At 56.4% G+C, this 15291-nt stretch overlaps 1 protein-coding gene across 4 annotated transcripts; it reads right to left on the bottom strand.

The window, feature by feature from the left end:
• GRK6 (G protein-coupled receptor kinase 6) lies at window positions 1–15053 on the bottom strand. 4 transcript variants are annotated; one of them, XM_055429347.2, is made up of 16 exons: window positions 14813–15049; window positions 10901–10996; window positions 9826–9938; window positions 9621–9698; window positions 9232–9332; window positions 8804–8896; window positions 8635–8698; window positions 8355–8495; window positions 7881–8071; window positions 7165–7202; window positions 6985–7074; window positions 5771–5979; window positions 5536–5673; window positions 2005–2142; window positions 1774–1908; window positions 1–1116 (listed from the first exon to the last, which is right to left on the bottom strand). In XM_055429347.2, exons 1-16 carry the CDS (start codon window positions 14862–14864, stop codon window positions 1045–1047), a joined length of 1749 nt encoding a protein of 582 aa, XP_055285322.1. In that variant the 5' UTR covers window positions 14865–15049; the 3' UTR covers window positions 1–1044. The 4 variants fall into 4 exon arrangements, with proteins under 4 accessions (XP_055285322.1, XP_055285324.1, XP_088694879.1 ...); XM_055429348.2 differs by lacking the exon at window positions 1–1116 and adding an exon at window positions 1399–1582; XM_055429349.2 differs by lacking the exon at window positions 2005–2142 and having other exon boundaries at window positions 1–1118; window positions 14813–15053.
• Window positions 15054–15291: the final 238 nt, after the last annotated feature.

Raw genomic sequence — 15291 nt, forward strand, 5'->3', positions numbered from 1 at the left:
CAGGTTTGTGCTCGGACTGTATTCACACAGAGACACGTGGCAGCTTACATTGGACAAAATGAGTAATAAAAATCAGCCTTAAATATGGAAAAACTGGGGCCCTGTATCCCACACTACCATTAGCACTGGGACCAAGAGGGCCATCAGTCTGGGAAGGGCTGGGGCTGGGATGCAGGCACACAGCCTCAGGCTGCCCCCTTCTCTCTCTCTCTCTCACACACATACACACACACACATTCACACTGGGAGGGGTGGATTATTGCTGGGCACATGTGTCTGTTTGGAGGGGAGTCTGGAATGTTTGAGGGTTGGTCAGTGACACCCCTACCCCTTCCCACAGTCTGGGCTGGGGTGTTCTGCAAGAGGTGACTCCAGGACAGGGCCCAGCACAGGGGACGAGGTGTCCCGGGAGCTGGAAGGCAGAGGCAGACCCGTCTGGGACAGCCTGGGCAGTGGACTGAGGGGTCCCAGGGGCAGCCCAGTCTCTGGTCACACTTTGGCACAGGCCTAGGGGACCCAGTGGTCCCAGATCCAGCTCTAACAGGCGCTGAGAAGGGACAGTATTGGGCCCCAGAGGTGGCGGCCTAAACCCAGGGCGGCAGCGGGAGGCACGAGTCTCACTCAGAGGTCAGCGGTGGCAAGCACAGTGCTGAGGGCCCAGAGGCCTGGCCGGGCCCAACTTTGCCCATCCAAACCGGGCCTGAGGTGCCTGGAGTGTGTGGCAGCAGCCCCTGTGCTGGCTCCAGGGTGAGTCTTAAGAATGTTCTTGTTGCTATATACATTCATACAAAGACATAAATACAGAAAGCCCCGAGCTCCACAGACAAGAGCTGAAGGGACGCACCTTTGTCCCAGGGAACAGCCCAGGCCTTGACCACTCAGCCAGACCAGGGGCTCCGGGGCAGAGGACACTGGGGACAGCTCCGGCTGTGTCTCCCAGGCCACGACTTGAGTGGACAATGGGGAAGACCACTGTGCAAAACTGTAAACAGCGTTCGCAGTAGCTGCTACCGCCAACCGCCCGGGGGGCCCTCAGGCTGGGGACTAGAGGCGGGTGGGGAGCTCGAGGCGGGCGGGAAGCTCTTCCTCACTGTCGCTGCAGTTTCCACAGCAGTCCTGCAGGGCAAGGGAGACATGGAGGGAGAAAGGCAGAGCGCGCGCAGTTAGCCACCAGGGCCTTTACCTGGCCCAGCCCTGCCAGGGCCAACCAGGGCTGTGCTCCAAGGAGGGGGTTCCCCACGAGGGGCCCAGAGCAGCAGCTCAGGCCGGACACGTGTGGACACCAGTGCAGAGGCTGCTGGCAATAGGCTGAAGGTAAGAGGGACCAGGTGGATCCCAGGCTCTGCCAGGGCCCTCTATTCTGGGGCTGGTGGATGCAGGACACGGGGAGACAAGACGGCTAAGCAAGGCTTGCTGCTTGCAGGTGCCAGGTGCAGGGCAGAGCAGGGGAGGGGAAGGATGGGTAGGGAGCGGGCACCAGACTTCTTTCGCCCACATCTTGCCTCTGCCATGGAAGGGCTGTCTGTGGCTCCCCGGGGCTGGGCAGCAAGGCCAACCCACGGGAAGCCCACACTGCTCACCTCTGGAAAGAGAAAAGAGGCCATGAGCCCAGCCAGGGGTGGGGGACAGGCGGGAATGAGGCTGAAGACCCTGGGCACCGCTGACACGACCGGAGGATGCCCACTCCCCCGCACACGGGCACCAGCTCTGCCTCCCACCCGCCGTCCCCAGGAGCTGGGCTGGGGGCTGAGGTAGGACACTGCTGGGGATTACCTGGCGACTGAAGAGTCTCTGCAGCAGTCCCTTTTTTGGGGGTGCTGGTGGCTGGCCCTTCCAGTCTAAGTCTGGGGGAACCGAGCCATCCAGCCCGAAGATGTTCAACTCCTGGAAGCACTCGGTCTCCACCATCTGCCACAGAATAGGCAGCTGTGAGCACTGCCCCTGAGGTCACCCCCCACCCCAAGACACCCCCCCCCACAAGCCACCAGCCGGGTAGGTCCCCACCTCATTCTGCCAAGGGATGGGCACACTGCCCGTGGCAAATTTCTGGTAGAAGTCCTGGTCAGTGGGCTCTAGCTCCACACCCTTAACTGTGGAGAACTGTTCAATGTCCAGAACATCTTTGCAGTAAATGGCCTGGGGCTGGGGGAACAGAGGCAGTGGTCAGACAGGAAGACCTCACAGGAGACCAACTCAGCCCTGAGCTGGGGCTGGGTGTGCCCTGACCCTTGCAGCTTTCTGGTGCCCCCAGTGTTCACAACAGCACTATTTACAATAGATAACATATGGACACAGTTTAAATGTCCATCCACAGATGAATGGATAAAGATGATGTGGTATACCACATTTGGGTGTGTGTATGTGTATATATAATGGAATATTACTCAGCTATAAAAAAGAATGAAATAATGCCATTTGCAGCAACACTATTTGCAGCAACACTGATGGACCTACAGATCATCATACTAAGTGAAGTAAGTCATACAAAGACAAATATAGTGACAGCACATGTGGAATCTAGAAAAATAGATTCAAATGAACTTAATTTACAAAACAGAAACAGACCCACAGACATCGAAAACAAACTCACAGTTACCAAAGAGGAAGGGGAGAGGATAGATAAGGAGTTTGGGATTAGCAGATACACATGACTATATATTACATAAATAAACAACACAGTCATACTATATAGTGTGAGGAGCTATAGTCAATACCTTGTAATAAACTACAGTGGAAAGAATCTGAAAAAAGTATGTATACAAATGTACATAAACACGTACATTTATCTTATCTGAATCACCTTGCTGTACAGCAGAAACTAACACACAACACTATAAAAATCAACTTTACTTCAAAAACAAAAGTGCCCCATGCACTTCCTGAGCATGGCAGTCCCTTCTGAGGCCCAAGTTTCCCTCTAAACTGGGGATTATTATCCCTCACTGCTCATGGACTGATGAGGCTGCATAGCTGACCCATGACAGTCCATCAGTCCCCACAGTGCCATGTGGAATCGATAATAGGGAGCCCCCACCCCTGCCCGTACACAGCTGTCTGGGGGCAACTGGTAAGGGGAAAGCAGGCTGAATCTCAGCTGGCCCCTTCAGCTGGACACCCCATGCAGGGCTTGGAGCTGAAGGCTCCCTCTGTCCTGGGATGTCCAGTGGCATACTCCATCTCCTTCTGCCTCACAGCCAACAGTCCCTATGCCCCCAGTCCCCTGCCAGGAGCCCACCTCACTCCAGAAGGCCACTTATTTTTTCAACTTTACATTGTTTTCTAAGTCATACTGTTAAGGATGTCAAAACATCATCATGTAAAATCATACAGCTGCTTTTCAGAAAAGTCAGCAGTTCTCCCAAAAGTTAAATATGTTACCATATGAACAAGCATTCAACTCCTAGGTATATATCCCAGAGAAATGAAAACATATGTCCCCACAAAAACTTGTATGTGAATGTTCAAAACAGCATTATTCATCATAGCCCCATAATGAAAACAACCCTAATATCCATCTATGGATGAATAAACAGAAGGTGCAATATTCATAGAATGGAATATTATTCAGTCATAAAAAAGGAATGCAGGACCAGTAAGAACTACAACATGGGGAACCTGGAGAACATTATGCAAACTGCAAGAAGCCAGTCACAAAGCACCATATATTCTATAATCCCATTAACATGAAATGTCCAGAACAGGCAAATATAGACAGACATAAAGTAGGTTAGTGGCTGCCAAGGGGAAGGGGAAAGAGGAATGACTGCTAACGAGTAGGGGTGTTTGGTGGGGAGGGGTGATGAAAATGTTCTAAAATTGATTTTAGTGATGGTTGCATATTTATGCTAAAATTCATTTAATTATATGCTTAAAAGAAGTGAGTTGTATGGTATGTGAACTCAATAAAGTTGTTAAAAACTGTATTACCATCAGGCACACTTTTTATCTGCTTCTAAAAAAGTTGAACTCCAGGGCACTGATTTTCAAGATTAACTGAGATGATATACAGGGAAGGTGGATTAAAGTTGAGTGGGACAGCCAGCTCTAAGGCAGGCTGCAGAAGTCAGGGTTGCAGTTCAACTGCCCATGGCAAGGCCAACACCTCTGGGGGCTGGTGAGCCTCACCTACAAGATGCAGTCCTACGGAGGCAGGGGCCTCCCACTCCTACCTCTATGGCCCCACCACCCGTCCTCACCTCTCAACACTCCTGCTCCACATTCCCTTTCCCTGCCCACACTCACCCCAGCCACACTGGCCTCCACTGCTGCTCCACCTCTCAAGGTTGGTCCCTGGACTAGGACCTCAATGCTTGGCTGCCCCTTCTCCCTGGAATGCTCAAGCCCCAAATCCTGGCACGACCCTCTCCTTCACATATTTTAGGTTTCTACTGATACTTATCCATCAGCTACTCAGAGGCCATCCTGTCCAAAAATACTCCCACCCCTCCACCACTCCTTTTTCACTTTCTTGTTTTATTTTTCTATGTCTTCCCACTAGACCGTGAAGGTAGGACTGGGTCCTACTGACCCTACGAATTCTGAGATCTGGCACATACTAGCATGCAGATATTTTGCTGAACGCATAAACAATCACCCACTAATCTGGCCTGCCCATCATCACCTTCCTTCTGCCCCTGTGTTCCTGGTGAACTGTCAATCACAGGACTCAGTCCTCTTACACATGAGGTGAGGGCAAGCACATGACCTAATCTTGGCCAATCAGAACCTTCCCTATGACTTTATACTGAGAAGCTTGAATTCAGTGGGAGAACAGTCAACAGGTGACAAGCGGTGACAAGAGGTGGAGTCCTGGCAACACGGCATGATACACTGACGCTGGTCCTGCTCTGGGACTTTCTGGCTAAATGAACCAAAAAACTCCATGCTGGGCCTAAGCTTGAGTTGGACTTCTCCCACTGAGAATCTGATGACTCCAGGATGTTTCTGCCAGCAGATGCCTGACCCACTGAGCTCAGTAAATGAGTGAGACTAACACACACACGCAGAGGGGAGTGTTCTGCTCACAGACAGGGGGGCAGCACTGCCAGGTGTAGGGGCAGTGGATGCTGCGCCAGTCCAATGGCCCTTCCCCCTGCTGGCAAGGAATCTTGTTTCCCTTTGGGAGACCAATCTTCCCCACTTGAGTGGCATGGGTGGGCACGTGGTCCTGATGTGGCTGCTGAGGGGCATCCGAGTAATCAGGCAATGAGCAAAGAAGCATTCTCTGTCTACCAGGGTGGCTGAGTTATTAGGATGGTCTGATACCCTGGGGACAGCTGCCCAAGAGGGAAGCTGGTAGTGGGGAGGAGGAGGGAGACAGAATTTCTACAGCACTGCTGAAGCCCCGGATCCAGTGTGCCAAAAGCCAGGCCTATTCTAGGGCCTTTCATTTTTAGGAGCCTGGTGAATTGTTTGGTTGGTTAACCCACTTGAGTTTTCTAATGCTTGCACTGAGCAGGTCCCAATCAATGCTCCAAGAGCCCCCAGCTCCACTTGGGCTTGGCCCTGCCTTCAGCAGGAGTGGGTGGCACTCACATCAGGCTTGAAGGGTGGTTCCAGCATGCCAGCTCCCAGCCGCTTGAAGTTCAGCTTCTTGAAGAGGGGGTGCTCCTTCACCTCTTGGGCGCCACCCCCACCACACCCCAGGCGTTCGGAGGGGTCCTTGCAGAGGAGCTGCAGCAGGGCAGGGGTGGTTAGGGTATCCTTGGGAGAGGTACCCCCAGCCCCAGCCCTAGCCCCGGCTGGTTGGGCCTCCTGCTAGTGGCCGTACCTGGGAGCAGAGTGAGCGGGCCTGTGGGGAAAAGTGCTCGGAGTATTCCTCAGGCACCTCCTTCACCAGCCGCTCCACTTCCTCCCGCTTGATCTTCTTTTTCCTCTGTTGGAAGGGTGACTGGCCCGCGATCATCTCATACAGGAGGCAGCCAAGTGCCCACCAGTCCGGGCTAAAGGTGTACCGTTCGTTTTTTACCACCTCTGGGGCTAGGAAGGACAGCAGGAATTAAGATTGGGCAGGAGGCAGAATTGAGCCCTGGAGCCCTGGGAATGCCCAGCTCGCACGTCAAGGCCAGGCATCAGTTCAAACACCCACTGGCACTAGCCAGTGCCAAGCAGGCATCAGCAGCAGCCTGGTGGGGATCACAGGGAGTAGGGGAGCTCACAGCCCACCAGAAGGAGCTGGTATGGCCCTGCAGGGTGGGGTGGGGGTGGGGGGGTCAGGTCTTCTGATCTTTCAAGAGAAGTCAGAAATCATATTTTTAACGTGAAGTTGTCTGGGTTATCAAATGCTGGTGACCACTTCAAATTGTTTGAAAAACGATTTGATTTAAACACAGATGGAGGCCAAATTAGAGCCAGTGTGGCTACCAGTTTGCAACCTCTAGCTTCAATGTCAAAGAGAGGAAAGAAGATGGCAACTCATTTGCTGGGTATCTACTGCCTGCTAGAGCGGGCAGGTGGGGGGTTTTGCCTCTACTGCCTCTTTTCATCTTCAAGGCAACCCTGGGAGCAGGCTTCAGCCAGGGAAAGTGAGGCTGAGAGAAGCAGAATGTCTGGCCCTTGGACACACAATGAGATGGTGGAGCACAGAGCTGGAGCTGTCTACTGTGTCAAGTGCTGTCAAGGGGAATTCGGGGCCTCATCGTGGCCCCTACCATAGATGGGCACTCCCACTCCTGGCATGGGCAGGCTGGGGCAGTGGAGGAACCAGGGCTATGGCAAATGGGTGTGAGGCCCTTGTCTTTCAGTGGTAGCCACCTTCAGGCCCAGTTGGTAGGAGGGGCTCAATGACTATGCAAGTGAGTGAACGCTGTGGATTCACAGTGTGTGGAGCCCTGGCTGAGTTTTGGTCTCCTCATCTGTAAAAGAGGAACATCAGCTCTTTCTGTTCCGTGAGATACAGGAGATTTCCCAACAGAAGTGGTGGGACTGGACATATGACAGCAAGAGGACCCAGGAGGCTGGTGGGTCGGGGGAAGGCGGACTCACCCATGTAGCCCACGGTGCCCACACGGCCTTTGATCGTCTGGCCTTCGGGTACATGCACAGCCAGCCCCAGGTCAGAGATGCGGATGTGACCTGAATGTGGGTGGAGATGCAGGGAGGCCCATTAGGCAGATGGGCACACCTCTCCCATCCTTCCCCCGCCCCTAGGGGCCCCTCACCCACCATGGTCATCTAGTAGGATGTTCTCTGGCTTTAGGTCCCTGTAAGGAGAGAACGACAGGGTCAGATGCTGCTCAGCTGGCCAGACAGCCAACAGGGCCACCCCTCCTGGTGTGCTTAGTCACTCAGTTGTTTTTGACTCTTTGCAACCCCATGGACTGTGGCCCGCCAGGCTCCTCTGTCCATGGGATTCTCCAGGCAAGAATACTGGAGTGGGTTGCCATGCCGTCCTCCAGGGGATCTTCCCAACCCAGGGATCGAACCCAGGTCTCCCAAATTGCAGGTGGATTCTTTACCAGATGAGCTACCAGGGAAGCCCGAAATCATTACTACTAATAGTGCTAAGCAGAGCTCCCCACTGCCGTGTTCTGTGTACTTTCCAGCATTATCTCATTCATTCTCTACAACAAGCTGCAAGGCAGGAATTAGAGTCTTTGCTTCTGAGAGGAAAGAAGTGGTGTTGTGAGCAGGGAGCTGACTGGCCAAGGCCACATAGGGGTGACAGTGCCAGGATTCACACATGGGCTAACCAGGCCCCAGAGCCTGGGTTCTGAGCCACGCTGAGCCTAGTAGCCTACTGTGTGTGGGCGAGTGTGGAGCCTGAGCCAGGGTCTGACAGGCTTGTGCCTGCAACGACGGAGCCAGCACACCAACATCCCTCTGCAGTCTCTACCCCAGCCTAGCTGCGGCCCCTGGCCGGGAGGGCCATGCCCCTGCACCTGTACACAATACGTTCCCGGTGCAGGTCCTCCAGGCCACAGCAGATCTCAGCTGCGTAGAAGACGGCCCGAGCCTCAGGGAAGCCAGCCTGGCCCATGTGGTAGATGTGGAACTTGAGGTCGCCTCCGTTCATCAGCGTCAGCACCAGGCAGAGTGCGTCCTTGGTCTCATAGGCATAAGCCAAGCTCACCTGTGACCAAGGGGACATGAGCCCTGAAGCAGAGGCCATGGGATGCCTGGTGGCGGGGCTAGTGCCAGCCACCCAAAAACTATTCTTACTGCCACTCCCTGGGGCCATCCTGCTTCCTAGGCCAGGCGTCAACATCCCAAACCCACCCCTCCCAGGCATCTCTGAGGGCAGGCGAGGTAGCAGTGCCTGGAGAGGGCGGCTCAGGGAGGTAAGAGGCCTTAGTCCAGTGAGTGGAGAGGGGTGCGGCCATGGGGGAAACGAGGGGTCTCCTGTCTGTACTTACTACAAACCTACTGTTCACTTTCTCCAGGATCTGCTTCTCATTGAGTGCCATGGCTTCCCCTTTCCGCTTCTTGATCCGCTTCTTCTCCAGCTTCTTGCAGGCGTACATCTTGCCTGTGGCCCGCACCTGGCAGGCGCATACCTGTAGCCAGGATAGATGGGGCAAATGGGGACCAGCTGTGGCCTTCCTGAGGGTTATAGGCTCAGAGAGAGTAAGGGGATGGTCAGGGTCCCCTCTACCCCACCTCTGCATTCTGCTGGGCTCTGGCCTGGCCACTCACCTCCCCAAAGCCGCCTTTGCCCAGGACTCGGTACTGCCTGAAGGTGTTTTTGGTCACTGGCTGCCTGTGGACAAGGGGTTGGAAAGCAAACACTAGCTGAGCAGGGGCCTGAGACCCATGAGAACCCCTTCAACCCGGCCCACCTGGGGCCAGCCTTCAAGGAGCTCACCTTTCCAGCCATTTCCACTGCAGAAAACGGTTGAAGTAGATGCTGTCGAGGTAGTCGGCAAAAGGGGCCACACTCAGGTACTCGTGGGTCAACCTGCCGAGAAGGCCCAGCCTCTGGTCAGCACCTGACACCCCCCATTCTCCCGTCGATGGGCCAGGCCCCCTGTTATGTGTATGCTCAGCCTGAAAGGCAGAATCCTTGGCCAACCCTCTGGCTAGCCCACCTGCGGGGGAGATGGATATCCGATGCTAAAGCCCAGGATGCTACAGAGCGGGGAGGCAACCTGATCAGGGCCACAGAGCAGGGGCGAGGCTGGGGTGGGAGACTGAGTTTGCTCACCACCTGCTGCACTGTTCATAGCCCTCTGGGTCTGCAGAAGCCCCCTCCTCAAGACACAGTTCTCAGCCTGAGGGCAGGGAGAGGCTTACCGAGTAAGCTCCTGGAAGAGGTCTTTGCAGGGTCCCTCCTCCAGCCGCTGGGCACAGTTCGTCACCAGTTGCCGGGGGACCTCAGGGATGAGGTCGGGACCCTGGGGACAGGCCACAGACAGGTCAGTGTAGGACCTGCCCACCCCCAGGGCAGAGATCTCGGGCTTGTGCTAGGTGGCCAGGGGTGCACAGACTGCTTAGTGGCTGAATTTTCTGCAGCTCTCCTTGAGGCATGGTGAAGCAGAGCTGCTGGGCCCAGTGCCCTGGCCCACCCTCCTGGGCTCCCTGCCCACGGTGCCACCTGGTGAGCCTGGAGTAGCTCCAGGGGCACTCTGCATCCTCACTGAGCTCTGTCCACTACCCTTGTCCCTGCACCAGTGCTAACTCACCGTGTGGCTCAGAAAATTCTGCATGAGCCGCAGCCCACATGCCTTCCGCTTCTCATCAGGGGTCACTTCATACTCGGCCTGCGGGGGTGGGGGTGGAGGCAGAGAAAGCATGGGGTTTGGATGGAGTAACAGGTGTGAGGAGACAGGACACACACGTGGCCCGGGACCTCTGCCCACCCTCGGTGTGGGGCTGGGCCGCACTCACCACCCCGTCCAGGAAGGCAATGCAGCGAGTCAGCTCAGGCCTCGTGGCGCAGAACTCTCGGAACAGCAGGCGCCCAATGGGCTGCCGCTCACACAGGCTGTGGTAGTCACGCTCTGCAGGCAGAGGTGGGAGCTGCTGGATTCCTGGATTTGGAGCCTGCCGGCAAGGCACTCCTGTCCACACGGCCAGGCCCGGAGCCCCCGCCAACAGCTTCCAGCCCTGCAGTATGGCAGCCACTGTTTCCTTTAGAACCCTCGCCACAGCACTGAGGCGACACCACTGTTACTGCCATGGTAGCACTGGGACTCCAGGGCCCAGGGAGGCTGAGTGATGAGCCCCAAGGTTACACAAGCAGGAGTGTGGCTCCAGAGCCAGGGTCCTCACTTCCGGCCGCTGACTTCCGGTTCACACTACTTGTACATACGTCATGGTTGGGGCTGGGTGTGGTCTGTGTGGTTCCGGCCCGGCTCTGGCCCAGCCCACACCTGCTGCCTGCCTGGCGAAAGTGTGGGAGGAAGCTGTGGCTTCCGGCGAGTTCGAGGCTAGGCCTCCTTCCCAGCGGTGGAAGCAGCCATGGTGTACTCCTGGCCCACGTGCAGGCCGTCAGAGGGGGCTTGGGCCCTGTTGGTCAAGGCTTTGTTGGGCACCCCCAGGGCCAGGCTGGGTAGGGCTGCACACAGGCCTGGGTTCCACCACCCCCACCACCCCAGACAGTCAGTGTGTGAGCTGACTCCAGCCTCTCCTGCACATTCTGCTCTGTCCTCCGAGCCCTGCTCACCCTAGGCCTGGTCCTCCCTTCTGCGGCTTCCCTCAGACCGCCCCCAAATCTGACTTGGGGCTCCTCCCCACGCCTACCCCCACCACCCGCTGCTGTCCTGTGTGCTCTCTGCCCTCCACCCAGCCTGGACCCAGGAACTGAAACTCAGCTGAGTGGTGCAGCCTCCATCTCTCTGCTCCCCAAAACCCCCACAACCCTCTGCCCCAAGGCAAGGTCTCAGGGGAGGCTCCCCTGGCACACCAGGACTCTCGTGCCTCTGTACCCCACCCCACCCCGCGGTCTCAACCAAGGCCTCACCGAGGCCGAGCCGCAGCTCTTCGCACTGGCTGATATGGGGGAACTGTAGCATCTGCCGCCATTTCTTGCTTTTGCCTTTACGATTTCCACCGCCACCTGTGGAAGCAAACAGGTGCTAGTTCTTGAGTCCTGCCATTGCCAGCCTCCCTGCCACCCTCAGAGTGGTCCAGAGGCCTTCAGGGTCCAGCCTAGGCCCAGTCCACTCTCAGAGGCCCCTTGGGCCTTCCTTCTACATGCAACATGCTCTTGCTGGGTTTCAGGACACACATGGGCCCCAGGCCCTCCTGCTAGGGGCTCCTAGGCTGGAAGAACCAAGAAGGGCATGAGGCCAGGCCACGGGTAGGCAGGGTTGGGAGGTAGGGTTTCCAGTTAGCGTCAGCAAGCCTCAGCTGCTTCCAACCAGGTAGGAGTTTCCCTCCCAAGTGAAGAGAAGGACACAATAGTGGGGGGAACTGTGTTAAGTCCAGGCCCAGAAGGGAGACGTCCTGGGATGTGTGGGACATGCCTGAGAGATGGCAGAGGGCAGCTGAGTCACCAGGGAGGCTCCAGGCCCCCATGATGGGACCCTGCATCAGAGGCAAAAGAAGTGGTGGCAGGAGGCCTGGCACTCAGAATTCTTACCCCACTTTCCTGGTCCTGACACCTCATTTTACCTAGCTGATCCCTCATCTGTAGCCGCTGGGCAGCAGCTCAAATGCCTACAGAATCAGACAGGTGTGGTAAATATGGACCAGATGGGAGACAACAGGGAGCGGTAGGGAGTGTGGGAACCGCAGCTGGCTGCTTGATCTGAGTAGGCAGGAATGCCGGCTCAGTGCGGCCAACTCTTCGGACTTTTCAAAGTCAGCCGGGAATCTGGACTGTTACACGAAATACCGGTTCCTATATTACAAAAAAAAAAACAACACTGCAGCCAAATACATAAAACATGTTAGAGAGCTAGACACATGTGGCCTGTGGGGTCATGGGGCTGAACACGGTGGAAGGGGCCTGAGTCTTGGCATCTTACAGATTTGGGTTTGAATCACCCCTTTACACTTCAGCCTGTAACTTGCTCTCTTATGTGTTAGTCACTCAGTCATGTCCGACTCTGTGACCCCGTGGTCTGTCCATGGATTTCTCTAGGCAAGAATACTGGAGTGGGCTGCTATTCCCTTCTCCAGGAGATCTTCCCAACCCAGGAATCAAACCTAGGTCTCCTGCATTGCAGGCAGATTCTTTACCACCTGAGCTACCAGAGAAGCCCCTAACTTACTCTCTAGGAACCTCAGTTTCTCCATGTGTACTTCAAGTCCTCCAGAAGTATTGTGAGGATGACTAACAGAGTCCAGTACTCAGTAGAGCTGTGGCAAGGCGTGGGTCCCAGCTCCAACAAGTCAGTGGCAACCTCTGGCCACCACTTTCCCTTGCCTGGCCTCAGTTTCCCCTATGGTTTATGCAGCTTTGTTTCTATCTAGGCTGGTTGAAGTCAGGCGGTGTAGGAGGGGCTGCCTTCCAGGGAGGGGACAAGGCTGGGTCCTCCAGTGGGCTCCCTGACCTAAGCTGCCTAGAGGAGGAAGTGTTGCAGGGTACCCCATTGGGAAACCTGGTAGCAGCCCTCCCGCAGCCTGAACCCAGCACACCCCATAGTCATTGCTCCACTGTGAGTGAGCAACAGACCCCCACCCTCGACCCAGGGCAAGGCCTCCCCAGAAGGGGAACTCCTCCCCCACCCCTGCGAGTCCCTCACCCAACCCTCCATCTGCCTGCTACCCCCACCAGTTACTTCCTCCTCCCCCTCCTCTCAGCCACATCAAGGCAGCAGCAAAGAGTCACATGCAAATATCCTGTCCTGGAACTGCCACCAGAGTCAGTGGGGCTCCTCCCCACCTCACCCTAGCCTGGACCCTTTCCCATGTCTCTGGGGGTCTGGGAAAGGCAGGAGGATTAAGTAAGGGTTCACTCCCCGCTGTGATGTCCCACTTCATCCTCACAGCAACTCTGACACACCAGGTTCAATTTTATGAGAAAGCTGAGGCCCTGATATGGGGAATCAATTTGTCCAAGATTACAAAGCCTGGAGGTCCCAGAGGCAGGATTCGAACGCAGCTCCCTAGGACCCCAGCTCTTTTCCAAACCCAAACATGCCCGGCATCAATCAGGTGTCAGCTGAATACATGCAATCCCAAATCACTCAGGGCCTCAGATCACTTGGGAAACTGGCAAAAGCCTAGGCCCAAGCTGTCAATCAGCTCATGAAGGGATTCCAATGCACTCAGTCTATAGACCAGGGTTCAGAACTCAGTGACAACTGGAATTTCCTTTAGTTTTCAATGTCCCATCCGCAACCATGCCACAAAAAGAGTTACTGAAGTTCAGAGAGAGGAGACTTATCTAGAGTTACCCAGGTGGGAGGGCCAGGGCCAGGTTGGAGTAAGGATTCTCCAATGAAGGAACTGGTCCTAGTCTGGTCATAACCTCCTATGCCTCGTCCATGGCCTAAGGAAGCCTGTCAGAAGGTGCCTACATTCTCTGGCCAGGCAAGGCAGTGTTCTCAGTAGGCTTGAAGCCTGAACTGGCTACAGCCCTAGGGAGGGAGGCCGGGCCAGGCTCTCCCCTCCCCTCCTCCCTGGCTGGCTGGATGACGAGGCAGAACAGAATCGGCAGATGCCCCCAGAGGCTGGGAGGAAGGCCTAGCCCCAGGACTCGATAAGGGACAGGAGACAAAGAGGGCTCTGGGCACTGAGGACCCAGCCTACCATGCCCATTTCCAGGCAGCACCTACCTGGGTCAACATGCATAGGGCAGGCAGGGGGCACCAGATGCTGTGCCAGAAAGCACCTGTTTCCTACAGGCTGCACCGGGGATATGCTGTGTCCTAGGCCTGAGTCAACCCATCTCGCTGGGTCCTGGGGGCTAGTTCCTGATCTGAGCCTCAGTTTCCCACTTGTAAAAGAAGTCAGAGAGGCAATGCAGATGGCTCCACTTGCCTGAAAGCCCAGCAAAGAGTCCTGACCTCCCTGCCCTAGTGTTTCAAAGAGAAACGTCTTCTTCTTTACTGGTCCCCAGCACCCTGGACAGGACAGGGTACAGAGTAGGTGTTCGGTGGTTATGTTATTGAGGTGAACAATGGCAGGTGAGGGGCAGACCGGGTCTGGTTCTTATGCATCCCCAGGACCCTCATAGAGCAGGTGTCTGGTAACATGAGGCACTCAGCAACACCAGGTTCACTAGACAGGCTCCCTCTGCGAGGCCTTGCACTTAACAGTCCTACCAGCCTGGCATGCTCCCTTCCTTCAAAACTCGGCTTCCATTTATTTCTGTGCCCATCTGCCCCACTAGTCCTGAGGGCAAAAACTGTTACCCATTCCCCTCTGTCCCCAGTATCCTGAAGTTCCGAGCAAGTGGCAGTCATGAGGGTAGCATAAATGACCAGCAGTTTCCCCACCTCGGGTGGGCTCTGCTACGGCAGAGCCTCGGTTAATTCATTCTCCAAACCTTTTACCCTGCACCAACTTTGCGCCGGCCCAGGCTGGGCGCAACCCAGGTTGAATCTGGGCCCGGGCACGTGGGGTAGGCTGGCTGCCCCTTCCCCTTCCTGAGGCATCTTCTTAACCTCTCACCTGGGAGAGGCCTCAGAGAAGCTCTCCCGGGGCTGAGGTCCCACCCTTCCCTCTTCCTTCCTGTCTCCTCATACCCCCTCACCACCACCACCACCCTACTCGCCGCGAGGGCGGCGGCCTGACTCCCGCCCCTTCCTGGGCTCTGGCTCCCGGAGGGCAGGTGCGGAGGAAAAGGACCACAGGCCGGAAGGGCTCGTGTACGCGAGAGGTGCGGGGCGTGGAGCTAGCTGCCCTAGGGGATCGAGCGGCTGAGACGCCCCGCCGAGCTCGGAGGCCGCGCGCCCGCTTTCTCTGCACCCGACAGCCTCACCTTCCCGGGCCTTGAGTAGCACCGTGTTCGCTACGATGTTCTCGAGCTCCATGGGCTGCGGCGCCGCCGGGCCCGCCGGGCCGCGCCGCCGGCTAGGACTGAGAGAGGGGGCCGGGGCCGGATGGCGATCGGCGCGGCTCGGATCGGCTCGCAGTGACCGCACCGCGGCCTCCGGGGCCTCCCGGGCCGCCGCCGCCGCCCGCCGCTCACTCTCCGCCCCCTCCCGGGGGCCACCCGGGCTCCGGCCCGTCCCGCCCCGGCCCGCCTTCTGTTTACTTTACTTGGCCAATAACTGGGCGAGCGCTCCCCGCGCCGTCTTCCCATTAGACAAGCGCTTAATCATCCCCCGCCCCCGGAGCTAGGGATTCGTTCAAAGGAACAGGGCGGGCAGGACCTAAAACGTCACCTCTTCCTGGTTGGTCTGCGGTGGGGTTCAGCCCCTACGTTCGAAATTCTGCACCTTCGTAGGATACCGAACT

The sequence above is a fragment of the Moschus berezovskii genome, chromosome 8 (genome assembly GCF_049115385.1).
Source record: "Moschus berezovskii isolate FMDL1 chromosome 8, NW_MosBer_1.0, whole genome shotgun sequence".
NCBI lineage: Eukaryota > Metazoa > Chordata > Mammalia > Artiodactyla > Moschidae > Moschus > Moschus berezovskii.

Coding starts and splice junctions, on each gene's coding strand:
- GRK6 (XM_055429347.2), bottom strand. CDS start 14,864: ATGGAGCTCGAGAACATCGTAGCGAACACGGTGCTACTCAAGGCCCGG. Junction 9,699..9,825: donor TTGCCTTCCTGGACGGGGTG/GTGAGTGCGGCC, acceptor CCACCCCCGCAG/GCCGAGTATGAAGTGACCCC. Junction 8,496..8,634: donor GCAAAGGCGGCTTTGGGGAG/GTGAGTGGCCAG, acceptor TCCTGGCTACAG/GTATGCGCCTGCCAGGTGCG.